At 49.0% G+C, this 13,137-nt stretch overlaps 1 protein-coding gene across 2 annotated transcripts in view; it reads right to left on the bottom strand.

Annotated features, from left to right (window-relative positions):
- PRKG1 (protein kinase cGMP-dependent 1) overlaps positions 1-13,137 on the bottom strand; it is a 361,757-nt gene that overhangs the window by 330,669 nt on the left and 17,951 nt on the right. The window contains exon 1 of one of the 2 annotated variants that reach the window (XM_041404954.1): positions 146-645. The exons of the other annotated variant lie outside the window; for it this stretch is intronic. Coding sequence (XP_041260888.1) covers positions 146-456 — 311 coding nt within the window. The 5' untranslated portion in view covers positions 457-645. Of the gene's footprint in view, positions 1-145; positions 646-13,137 lie in introns of those variants that run through there. 2 annotated transcript variants of the gene reach the window in all.

Below are 13,137 nucleotides of genomic sequence, written 5' to 3'. Positions count from 1 at the left end.
TCCCACCCCGCGGGGCCACCCGGGGAGGATGCGGGAATGCCGCGCTCCGAGCTCCGGTCCCTGCCCGGCGGGCGGCGGCGGGGCCGGGGATGGAGCGGGGTGAGGGAGAGAGGGAGGCTGAGCGGCGGGGTGACCCCCTGCTTACTGCGGGCTCTTGGGGTAGAAGGGGAGGGTGACGTGGCTGAGATCCTGGATATCGAAAGCGGTGGGCTCAGCCGAGATCGCCTGGCGCTTGGTCCGCTGCTCGCCCTGCAAGGTGCCGGCGCTTTGCTGCTGCGCCTGCTGCGTGGCGGGCCGGATCACCGAGCGGTACTTGTCCAGCTCGTTCTGCAGCTTCTGGATCAGTTCGTCCTTCTGGTCCAACTCCAGCTCCAGCTCGTCGATGAGCGCATCCCGCTGCCGCAGCTCCTCGATCTTCTCCTGCAGCGCGTACTGTAAATCCCGCAAAGTGCCCATGGTCCTGCCGCCGCGCTCGCCCCTCGCCGCTCCGGGCAACTTTCCCCTCCCGGGGCCGCCTCCCCGCGCTCGGGCCACCCCGGCCCCCGCCGCGCCCCTGGGCTCGGCCCGGCCCCGCGGGGCCGCCGCCGCAGCCGGACCCCCGGCACGGCGCTCCGGAGCCGGGGTGTTGTCAGGGGCGATGTGGATCCGCCTGCGTCAGGCCGGGCTGGCGAGGGAGCCGAGACACACACACACACACACCCGCGGCGGCGAGCGGGGAGGGAGGGGAGGCGGGCGGCGGGAGGGAGGCAGGGGCGGCGGGGAGGATGCACATGCTCGCCCCGCTCCCTCCCGCCGGCCCCGCCGCGCCCCGCACCGCCCACGCCCCGCGGGCTGCCGAGGAGGGAGCTCCCGGTGCCTGCCCGCCCGGCCTTCTGCTGGGGGACAGCACACGGGTCCGAGCCGTGCTGCTCCCCTCCCTCCTTCTGCTCCGCTCGAGGTGCCGCTTCTCCTTAAAGAACTTATCCCCCCTTTACTTTGCCTTTAAAGAGCCGGGTTTTGTTGTCTTCTCCGAGTGGAAGCACAAGCCAGCGTCTGGCATGGCTCCTCCTCAAGCCTCAGCAAGCTCCGGGCTCCAAAAACCCAGATTTTCACGGGAATATCGGTCAAGTCTGTCTGCACTGGAAAAGCCTGGAGGCAGGGCATCTGGCTTTCAGAACACTGGGAAAAAAAAACCCCTTAACTTAAAATCTGGGAGATTTTCTGCCTGGCCCAAATACCCATGTGAAAGCCCAAGTTTCTGCTGTACCAAATTGATCAGACTTCCCCGGAGTGCGGGGTTTTCCTTCATGCACTCAGATTTTCTGTGTGGCCCTACCTCTGCCATACAGCCCACGGGGCTGCAGCACAGAAATAACAAAATCAAATAAATGGGCCACAGTGGCCAAGTCCTCAGTGCGAAATGATTCCAGGTTCTTTCATTTGCCAGGCACTGAAGAGCCAGAATGCCCACCCTGAGAGCACAGCTCTAGCCTTGGCTCTCTGGGGAAGAAACAAGGGGCTCTGAGCTGTTTTGGGGGCTCCTGATCAAATCATCCAGCCTGGAAGAGCCAGTGATGAAAGCCTCAGAGCGCAGGAACCTCACCAAAGCTTCTCCAGCACTGGGGCACTGGCAGGGTTTCATGCTCAGAGATTTTCAGCAGCTGTTTCTGTTCCCTCTCAGGGAGTTCGATTTGAGGAGGAGGATGCAGCCCTGAGTGTGTTTTTTGGAGATGGGTGGCACCTACATGTTTGTGTCTAGACCTCCCACACCAGCCATGAGCTGGGAGTGCCAGACATCCAGCCCCTGCTTATGGGGCTGAGCTCCTTTGGTCTTGCCCTTTTTCTTTCCTTACACACTGGCTCCAGCTTTCAACCTGCAGCTGGTCTTTATAAAATAAATTTACAAAAGAGAACAGATGAGGAATTAGAACTGCTCCCTACTCCACACTGTTGCTGGAAAGGGCCTGGCCTCTGCTCACAGACATTGAGGCTTTGCAGGTTTTTTATGCATTTGATCTGCATTTTTTGAGATGCATGTAAAAAGGGGGGAGAAAAATCTGGGTTATGCAAAATTCTTTAGTTTTCAGTCCCCTTGATACATTTGTGCCAGGCACAAAGCAAAGTCCCCCAGTTGTTTCCACAGGTTTCAGTCCAGACAGCATTTTTTACTGTCTATTCCCCCTATTTCCATCTCACATAACTCACTGGGAGCAAAAGCACCAGATATCTGCTGAACATTTCCATTTTAAAGACAACAGGCATTAAACAGATGCATTCCTGCTGCCTACAAACTGGGAATCAGTGATAAATAAAATATTTTAACAGCGTTCAGCCAACACGCTGTAAGTTTTATTGCTTTCCTCCCTGCAGAAGTGAAATCTGCAGGAGGGAGAGGTGATACAGTTACCTGAAGCCCACCAGGCTTCAAAAGAATCAAGGCCCTGGGGAAAACTGGTGCATAATTTCTCAGTGACAAGCAGTAAAATAACATGTGAGAGGGGCACAACCCAGGACCGAGACAACAGTGCTCCAGAACAGAAAGGATCCACAGAAAACCATGAGAAATTATGGCACATAAAGCTGTCAAGGAATTTAGCTGAGTGTACCTAAAATATATATTTATTTCCAGGTAGGAAGCTGATTTTCATTATACCCCTGGGAGTCTCAAGAGAGATTTTTATGGCCCAGGTTTAGATTTGGGACCATAACCAGCAGCTGTCAAGTCCAAGGCCAGTGTTCCCTGGTTTAGAGATGAGGCCAAAGCAGCCCAAAGGGCTTCACAAGCCAGCAGCAGAGCTCTGCCAGGGGCAGACAGCCTGCAGTTGCCTATTCCTGCTCTCCCAAAGAAACCAGAGCACAGAAACTACGAGGCCAGCACAGATCCTACTGTGTGATCTTAGGGACCCCACTCCAATAAAAATAAATCCTATGGTCCCCATTCCTTTAAATTAAATTCCAAATAAAATAAATAAATAAATACGGACCGAGACAACAGTGCTCCAGAACAGAAAGGATCCACAGAAAACCATGAGAAATTATGGCACATAAAGCTGTCAAGGAATTTAGCTGAGTGTACCTAAAATATATATTTATTTCCAGGTAGGAAGCTGATTTTCATTATACCCCTGGGAGTCTCAAGAGAGATTTTTATGGCCCAGGTTTAGATTTGGGACCATAACCAGCAGCTGTCAAGTCCAAGGCCAGTGTTCCCTGGTTTAGAGATGAGGCCAAAGCAGCCCAAAGGGCTTCACAAGCCAGCAGCAGAGCTCTGCCAGGGGCAGACAGCCTGCAGTTGCCTATTCCTGCTCTCCCAAAGAAACCAGAGCACAGAAACTACGAGGCCAGCACAGATCCTACTGTGTGATCTTAGGGACCCCACTCCAATAAAAATAAATCCTATGGTCCCCATTCCTTTAAATTAAAGTTCCAAATAAAATAAATAAATAAATAAATAAATAAATAAATCTCAGGCTGAACAGAGCAGCTGCTTTGTCTGCTTGATCCCGGGAATGGAAAGAAACAGCTTTAGGGAGAAGAATGGCAGGAATGCACCAACTGGCTTGGTGTTGGGTGAAGCTGCTCACAGCTTAAGGAAGCCTTCGGCTATGAACTTCCCAGAGCCTTTTCCTGCTCCCTCCACTGCCAGAGTGTGCCTGGATGTCGAGTGGGAAGCCAGAAAAAAAAGAGCATCTGCAGAGATCTGCCCAGAGCATGGCACCCCAGGGCTGGCTGGTGGGAATCACACGGAGCAGGGATGTTTCTCCTCTCTGCTGCACTCACAGTATTTCCTCTCTGCACAGCTCCGGGGTTTTGATACCTTCTGCTTCTGAACCTTTTCAGGGATCATCTGTCACCAAATGCACCCACTCAGCTGCCGTTTTTCGAGCTGAAACTGTATTTGAACGCTGCCTATCCTGCAAACACCTCCCCGGATTACTGAGACAAGGCTCAGGGAGCTGGCGCGATCCCTGACAGGAAAATGTCACCTTGCTCCAGCCAGCCAGGACAGAGAGGCTGGACATGCACCACTGACCACATACATAAACATCTTCCTCCTCCTGGATGTGGTGTTTGCTCCCTGCCTAATCCACTCTACTCTTTTCCCAAAGGATCTGCAGGAGCAGATCAGCCCGTGGCAGAAAGTTGAACCGGCTGGATTTTGTGCTGGATTATCCTGCTTTGTGCAGGTTTGGGAAGGTCTGTGACCTGCAGGGCTCTGCCCTGCACTGGTATACAACCAAATTCCTTCCCTACCTATACAGTCAGAGCAACACCTTTATGATGATAAGGAAGTACAAAAATACAGGAAAATTTCGAGGGAGGCAGTACAGCAGCTGAACCCTTGCAAAAAAGCACCTCGAGGTGTGGTCACACCTGAGACTCGCCACATCTCATCCATGGGATGCCACCTGCTATTCCACCACGTCCCCAAAATCCACAGCAGTCCCCAAGGCAGAGCAAGGAGTGCCATCTACTGAAACACGGGCACACCCGGCTCCTCCCTAAGGCACATCTGGCCATTCCTTTAGCTCCAAAGCTCCTCTGACAGCTCCTTCTGAGGCCACAGGGCCCAACAGATTTATAGGGGGCACCTGGGAACTAATTCAGCCCCCAGGGATGGGGATGAAGCTGAAATCACTGTCAAAGCAGCCTTGCCAAGACCAAGGAGAAGGAATTGAACATCTGGAAGCGCTTCAGCCTCTTTTCTCTAGGAAAACAAGACCTATTTTTTCATGACACTGGATGTTCCTCCTCCCTATTTTGGTCCTTTCCAGAGCCCCTAAAACAAAACTGAAAGCCATTTGTTCCTCCCCACAAAAGGATGGAGATGCCCAGCTCTGAGCACTGTCATTCAAACCCCATTGATTCCTGCATGGTGGAAGTCAAATCAGCACCTGAATTGGATTTTCCTGATGACTTTCTTTTAGGGCATCAGTCCTTTCCACGCTCAGTAAGAAACATTGAGAAGTGTGAAGAGCATGCAGCCATTCCAGGAAATCCTCTCAGGATGAATTTGGGGTAGAGTGCATGAGAAGGAAAAGAAAAATACCACAAGGCTTATTAATGGAACAAAAAATTGCTCGCTGCAGAAGAAGCTGAAGGAAAAAATAACAATGTGCTGTTCCTGCAGTTGTAATGCATTTAGCTTTTTATATCACATTAGGGACACACAGAACACCAAAATGAATGTTTGTGCCATGCAAAGCTGAAGGAGGAGACATTGGGAGCATGGAATAGCAGAGGATTCTCCAGGAACACAGTGGTTTCAAGCACATGTCCCATCACATGGAAGATTTAAATTCTCCTTTGTGGGCTCTTTGCCTGGAAGGAAGACATGGATGGCATAAGGCACCTCCTGTCAGTTCAAGGTGAGAGATCTGCCTCCCCTCGTTGTTTTTGCAGGCTGGAGCAAAGCCTGGGCTGTGCTTCCTGCTGGGTGGGCTGCAGAACTGAAACAACACGAGTACCACTCATCTCATTACAAGCTCTACAGAAAAATGGCACCAGAAAATCATTCTCAATAGCCACGAGCTCAACAAGCCCTTCAAAGCTTGTTCCTTCCATCAGAACAACCAAAACCATCCCTCTGACTCCTTCTCCCCACTGACAAGACCCTATTGCCACCATCTCTGGTCACACATCTAGAGAAACCTCTGCCCTCCAAAAGCAGGAAGATTTTCTCTCTCCCATGACCACACAGCAAATTGGATTTTCAGCAGCTCACCCCTCCAGCTGGGTGCACATGGTGACTGTGTGTCCCCTTCAGGGTTAGGGGAATGCTGTGGGATTCCTGGGAGTATTTCTCACATCCTCAGCCTGAATGACTTCCTTGGGGCCAGGCTTTCTCCAGGAAGGACCACACACGATCTCAACCCCCCCTGAAGGAACCAGTGCCACAATCCTGATCCCTGCTGGCCAGACACACCTCAAGTGACTGGTTCTTTTTCCCCACATTCCAGAAAAGGCTGGACTGCCCAGCAAGATCAGACATGGGCAGAGCTTAAACACTTCTTCCTCTGGGCTGAATTAAGCCAGAAAACAGTTTTAAACAATTCAGCTGCCTTAAGAAGTCTCCTTAGGCTCAGATTAAGCAGAAATTTCTTCTGCAAGCTGCCAAAATAAACACTCAGTGCTCTTTGCAGTTACCACAATCAGGTACACGGCCCATGCCCTGCTTCTTCCAGCAGTCCCAGGGAACTGACCATATAGAGCAAAAAGCAGCATTTAGACAAGGCAGGCCCTGGAAATGCAGTTTTCCGTTTGCTTTCAGCCATAAGCAACCAGCAAATGAACCCAGGGACCAATTAAATGAAATGCAGGGAAGCAGATTTAGTCGTGGAGCCACAGAATCCAGGATGCAACAGAGGTGAAGTCTGTAAAAAACATCAACTCAGTTGATGTTGCTGGGAAAACAGGTTCATTCTGCTCCCACACACATCTCTGTTGGACTGGGGGAAGCTGGAACAGTTGAAGGAAGGTGGGAGCCATGTGCTGGGTCTGGTTTCCACAGGGATAGCCAGGCCAGCTTCCTTCCACTTCTCATCAGCCAGAGCTGCATGCTGGGGACAGCCCGTGCTCAGTGACCCTGTGACATTGCCTGCCCCCACACATTCCTCCTTGGAGTGCATCTCTTCCACACCTTCTCCATGTGAAATCACCTCTGGGCTTGTCTTTACCTGGGACTCCAACAAGCAACAGCCACTCCCAGGGCACCCTTGGAAACACAGAAGGGTTTGGGCTGGAAGGGACCTTAAATGTCAGCTCATTCCACCCCTGCCATGACAGGGACACCTTCCACTGTCCCAGGCTGCTCCAAGCCCCATCCAACCTGGCCTTGGGCACTGCCAGGGATCCAGGGGCAGCCACAGCTGCTCAGGGCACCCTGTGCCAGGGCCTGCCCACCCTGCCAGGGAACAATTCCTAATTTCCAATATCCCATCCATCCCTGCCCTCTGGCACTGGGAAGCCATTCCCTGTGTCCTGTCCCTCCATTCTTTGTACAGAGTCTCTCTCCATGTTTCCTGTAGCTCCTTCAGGCACTGGAAGAGCACAGAGAGGTCACCCCAAAGCTTCTCCTCTCCAGGCTGAACAATCCCAACTCTGTCAGAGCACTGGTTTTTGTCAGATGCTGGGAAAAACTTGGGCTCACCAAAAAAATATTTCTTCCACCAGACAGCTGCAATTCTTCTCTGTTTCCCTTTAAAACACAACGCCACCACAGCTGAACTCCTCAGTTTCAGCTTTTCCCCTCTCTGACCTGCACCTCGCTCATTGTTTTAGTCACGGTGCTCTGGCTGCAAGAGGTGGAAAGCAAAACCCTCAGGAAGGTGACAACAGCAAGAAGCTCATTCTCCCCACGCCAAATTACATTAATTGATAGCAGCTCATTTCTCTAGCCTCATTATGAGGCTCTTTGATGCCACTCCTTCATATTGGGGGTTTCACAGTGACAAACCTCTCAGCAGCCCTGAGCATTTGCAATTCTGGGTGCTCCTTCTGCTCACCCCTTCAGACCCTGCAGTTTTCTTATCTCTCCTCGCCAGTAATGCACCACTCACCTCCCATAATTGCCTTGGTCTGTTGGGTTGATTTATCCAGCCTTCAAAACAATTCATTTATATTTGAAATTGGATTAGAAATAAACACAAATTCCACTCCCCCGATATGAAAATAGCCAGTGTGTTGCCATTATTTCATGATGCATTCAGAACAAGTGCCCTGTCTCTTTATACAATCAGTTTAATTCCCTTGCTCATTAAAAAATATTATTTGGCTGTTTCAGGTATTTATAATAATAAACAAAAACCACAGATTTTAAATCTGGGGTTTACATGCCTGGAGAGCAGGCTTGTGTTTCTTTAAGTTGCACTGAGAGCTGCCTTCCTTTTTAAAAACAGATTTGTGGCAGAAATAATCCTGATGTCTTCGACATTTGCATGTCCTTAGCAACTGGAAATATTCCACTGGAGCACCAGATTTATTTAGGGATCTACAGGTGTTTATGGTCCCCGTTCCAGCAATGCTAAACCCTTCCTCTCTGAAAACATTTCCCAAAAAGCTCTGCCCACAGGAGCTGAGCCCTGGGATCATTTAAGGATCAGAAGCAATGGCTGCACCCCACAGAGGGCCAGGCTTGTTACAGTACCAAGGAAATATCCATGAATCACCCAGGCACAATCTGCAAACAGGGCTCACATCAGGCCTCACAAAGGTTTTACAGCGCTCCACTGACTTCTGCAGAGATTTCTTATTTATGCTTGGGGGAACTCCATCAGGTTGGGCTCTCAGAGTGTGTAAAATGTTTATTTATATTCACCGTTTTCTCTGTCAGTGTTTGCGGGGACTGATTGCTCTACTCATCAGAGCATTAGAGACCAGCACTCGCCTGATTTCCTCAGCACCGCCAACATCTCTCAGCTGAGTGCCCTGGGTGAGTCAGGGTGGGCAGAGCTTTTATCCTCTCCTTTCTTCCATTGCTGGTGCAGATCAGCTGCCAAACCCCTGGCTGAGCTGCAGGGCTCCCTGCTGGCTGGCACTGCTCCACCTCCTCACCTGCCCTGCTGTTCCTCACTCCAGTTCCATTCCCAGCTGCTTTTCCTCTGACTTTAACCCCTCGGCATGGCAGAGAATTCAAACATGCCAGCAAAGTTCACCCATGCAGCTCTTCCCCCCAGCTCCCAGTCTTTGGTTTGCATGAAAAACAGCACAATTGTCACTTCTGAGGAATTGTGATACCAACTACTGGGAGCTTCCTCAAACCTAAAGGGAAAGATCTCCTGGAAGTGATGCTGCTGCAAAGGCAAAGTGTTCTGGGTCTGCTTCTCTGTGGTTGGGAAAGATTCCTAGCTGGTATTGATCTTTTATATGATCACAGAAGGGTTTGGGTTCAAAGGGACCTTAAAGTTCATCACATTCCACCCCTGCCACGGACAGGGACACCTTCCACTGTCCCAGGCTGCTCCAACCTCCAATGTCCAGCCTGGCCTTGGGCACTTCCAGGGATCCAGGGGCAGCCACAGCTGCTCTGGGCACCCTGTGCCAGGGCCTGCCCACCCTGCCAGGGAACAATTCCTTCCCAATATCCCATCTATCCCTGCCTCTGGCAGTGGGAAGCCATTCCGTGTGTCCTGTCCCTCCATTCATTGTCCCAAGTCTCTCCCTCTCTTTCCTGTAGCTCCTTCAGGCCCTGCAAGGCCACAATTTGGTCACCCCAAAACTTCTCCTCAGGCCCTTGAACAATCCCAGCTCTCCCAGCCTTCCCTCCCAGCAGAGCTGCTCCATGCCTCTGCCCATCCTGGTGCCTCCCCTGGGCTCTCTCCAGCAGCTCCAGGTCCCTCCTGTGCCGGCACCAGGTGATTTCTGGTGCAGGAACCCTTTGTGTTGCAGCTTTATCTCCTCTGCTTTCCTTGAGCAACCTGGCCCAGGCAAGAGGGCTCTTTCCCCCTTCCCAAATTTCTGCAATCCTAACACACAAAGCCCCATGTCCAAACCCATCTCCAGAGCCCCTGGCACAAGAGGAAGGATCAACACAAGGCACAAACCCTGCACTGTGCAGCAGGAGGGCAACACATTCCAGACCCCTGCACCCTGAGCAGGGGAGCAAACTCACAGCCTGATTCCAAACTGTGGGAAATGGATTTGGAGAAAATTTTTAAAGCTTGACAGAAGGCTTACGTAGTGTGCATCTCTATGTAAACTTTGAGATAAGAAATGTTGACTTAGAAATGCCATGGAATAGGACAGACATTGTTGAGAGAGAAATGGAACCAGAAATAAGTTGAAAAGGAACTTTGTGAACAGACTGGATATTTTAGAGAAATAGAATTATGAAAGAGGTGTTGTAGGAGGGTTTACCAGGGGCAATTTTAGATTATTGGTTTTAAAGTTTATTATTGTTTATTGCATGGTGTGGTTAAAGTTGATAGGTTAAAAAACGTTTATCATGTACTGTAATTAAGAAATAGTTGGCTTCTGATCACTTCCAAACCACCCCTGCTCCTTTCCACAGACACAAAAATCACTTGGTTTTTGCTTTGCACCCTATTTTTCCTGTTCTTCCCAGGCAGGGCTACCAGCAGAGAGAGTTCGCAGCCGCTGCTTTGGGCATGACGCGGCTGCTGTGCCACCTCCGCTCCCTTACATGGCCCGCAGCTCGGGCAGGCACAGCATTCCCCACATTCTTCCCTTTTCCCCTGCTTTTTATCCCCGTTTCCCTCGGCAGGAGATAACACAAACACAAGGAGTAAGGCCGCCCTCTGCTGCCCTGCACCGAACATTGGGCAAGCGACACCGCCACGAGAACAACCCAACAAAACAGGAAAGCTACCGAACAAAAACCATCCCCAACGCGACCTAAATGCAATATAGAAATTAAAAACTGGATTTAAAAAAATTAACAATACTATTGCTCAAGGCCAGCTTTAATACAGTAATTTATTCGGTTTCTCTGCAAGGGGCTACCACAACTTTTTAATCACAAGTTTTTTTGAGTTACCCACTACGACTCCCTAAAAAGTGGACACGTGGCATCTTAAGGAGCTTATTTAGATAAAAACGGGCATTTATAAACCCACAGCACTGCCTGTAGGTCCCTTACAGCAATCAAATGCACAGCCTGCTTCTGCTTAATATTCATTTTGCCCAATAAACAAATAATTTCAGAGCTGTAACAACTCTGCCTGCAGACACTACATTTTGGGTGGGTTTTCTTTTCCATTCCTGCAGTAGGGTAAATAATACCAGACTTAAATAATACCATCTCTTTGTTTTCCCTTAAAGAGAGGCAAAGGATTGATCTGGTGTGAGCTGGAATCAATGATTTGATGCAGTAATGGACATTAAAGCATTGATTTGCACCCATTCCTGGCTCAACTCCCAACCACTCTGAGTGTGGACACAAAATTCAGGACACACGAAAACATCCCTATTGTTTAGTATTAATGACCAATCTGAAAAATGAAGGGTGTTTATTTCCTCTATACATGCCACAGTTTTGTCTCATTTCTTTGAGTTTAAATTGTTCCATTTTCAAAAGTCTAGCTCTTTTTACTCTCCATTTGTATTCCCTCGTAAACTCCCAGAAAAGTCAATTAAATTTAAATAGCTCATGCTAATACCACAAATATTTCACTGCAATTGCAGCTAATCCATCACCCCCCCAAAACCTCACAACAAACCCTGACTTCCCAAACTGCTCAGATCTACAGATAAAATCACGTTTTGTAAGCGAACTCTGATTTTAAAAACCATGAATGCAATTTCCAAGCAGAATCAGTATTGATTGGGCAGCAGAACAGCAAATGCTGAGCATGGAGGGGTAAATTATGGGAGAAAAATCAATCCAGGAGCCCTACTAGGATGGGGAATTTAAGTAAATGTGTTTTTTATCCCTCAAGCTTCTCTATATTTTTGTAGGAGACACCCAGGACAGGGGGTAAATAAAGTTTGTAAAAGGCAAATCAAACCCAAGCAGATTAAGTGATTCAGGAAAATATATAAGTCCTCAAATCCAATAAATTCCAATATTCAATCCAATAAATCAATCCTCAGGTGAAACCTCCAGTACTCAATTCTTTAGTAGCATGAAATCCCTACCAGGAGGTGAAATTGAAAGTGGGAATCCAAAATCCAGCCTATGGATGAGCCACATTCTGCCATCTCAGCTCTTCCAAAAGAAGGTAAAACTATGGATTTCACCCCCTCACTTCTCCTATTTAAAGGTTTCACCCACAGCTGGAGCAGGTTTGGACTCTTCAGTGGAGAATTCACCTCACCTGGGTGATTCCTTGATGAGAGGCAAAGCTCAGAGCAAACCCTTTCCATGTCAGCTTGGGAAAAATCTCAGGCATTCCTTAAACTTCTCTCTCATGAACCCAATTCCAGCAGGGTTATTCCAGTTCTTCACAGTGCAACCCTAAGTAATGTTTATTATCAACTCAAGAACAGGGGAGAAATAGGAATATTCTCTGCTTGTAATGAAATTCTTTATTTCTTTTTACCAGAAAAGCCTTTGAACATGAACTCAGGTTTTTCTGGCCACTGAATGGCAAGTGATGTGTTTGCAAAATTAAGCTTTCCACTTGTAGGGCATTATTAGGACTCATTTCATGATGTTAATGGGTTTTAAAATTTTTTTCTTTAATTTTTCCTCCTCTTCAGCAACACACAGGAAATAAAAAGAAGAGACTGGCATATCACACTACTAAATCTGCAGAAACATTTTCAAGTTCTTGCAGAGAGCAGTGATTAAAGCTTTAAAAAATGTGCCTGATCCCCCCCTGAAGGAAAAGAGGGCTGCTGGAACATAAATCCACCTGAATTAGAGCACAGCTCGTCTGCTGATCATTGAAACCACATGGTTTAACCCATCTCTTGGAACTGCAGCTTTAGTTTGTTTCATTTTATCTCATTTCTGTGCCTGAAAAATCACAGCAGCCCAAAGGATGAACTTAATTGCACCTCCAGTGATCTGCACGGGTTAATTAACGTAATTACTCATTCCTAGCCGGGTCAGCTCCTCGCATTCATCTGCTGCACACCCGGGCTGAATAATTCAGCAGGTATTAATTATTTATGGCCTGGAGCTCTTCAGAAGGCAGTCAGAGCCAGGATTGGACCTGGCAGGCAGAGCCAAGCCCTGCCCCACCATGCCCAGCTCAGCTTTATCCCGGGACTCACAGCAGGGAAAATGGGCTGGGGTTGCATTTAGCCACCAAAAAAAATCGTGTTTTAAACCTCCCCACACCCAGCACTTGATTTATCAGGGATGCCAGTGACGCCAAAGGAATCTGGGGAGGGGAAAAAAAAAATCACCTTTTCCTTTTGGTTCCTTGATGGAATGTGCTGGAAAGGAGAACAGTGCCAGGCACAGGCATTGCTCCCCTACAATCTGTGCCATGATTTGCTCTCCTGGCTGGGTGAGTGCTGGGTTTACATAGGGAAGGACCCTACAGCCATAAAATGGGCATTGGGACCCCCAAAAAACATGGGTGGCACCTGTGCCCACCCCGGAAAAGCCAGGCTGGAGCTCTCCTGCTGGGAAGAGCCACTCCACCTCCATCCTCTGCTTTGGTGGGGAAGAAAACACAAACCCAGAGGGGTGTGGGAAATGGATGTGTAAAGAACTTTTAAAACTTAATAGAAAGTTTATAGAGTTTT

Source organism: Onychostruthus taczanowskii, unplaced genomic scaffold, assembly GCF_017590055.1.
Source record: "Onychostruthus taczanowskii isolate IOZ18803 unplaced genomic scaffold, ASM1759005v1 scaffold22, whole genome shotgun sequence".
Taxonomy (NCBI): Eukaryota; Metazoa; Chordata; class Aves; order Passeriformes; family Passeridae; genus Onychostruthus; species Onychostruthus taczanowskii.
This window is presented reverse-complemented; position numbering and strand designations above follow the sequence as displayed.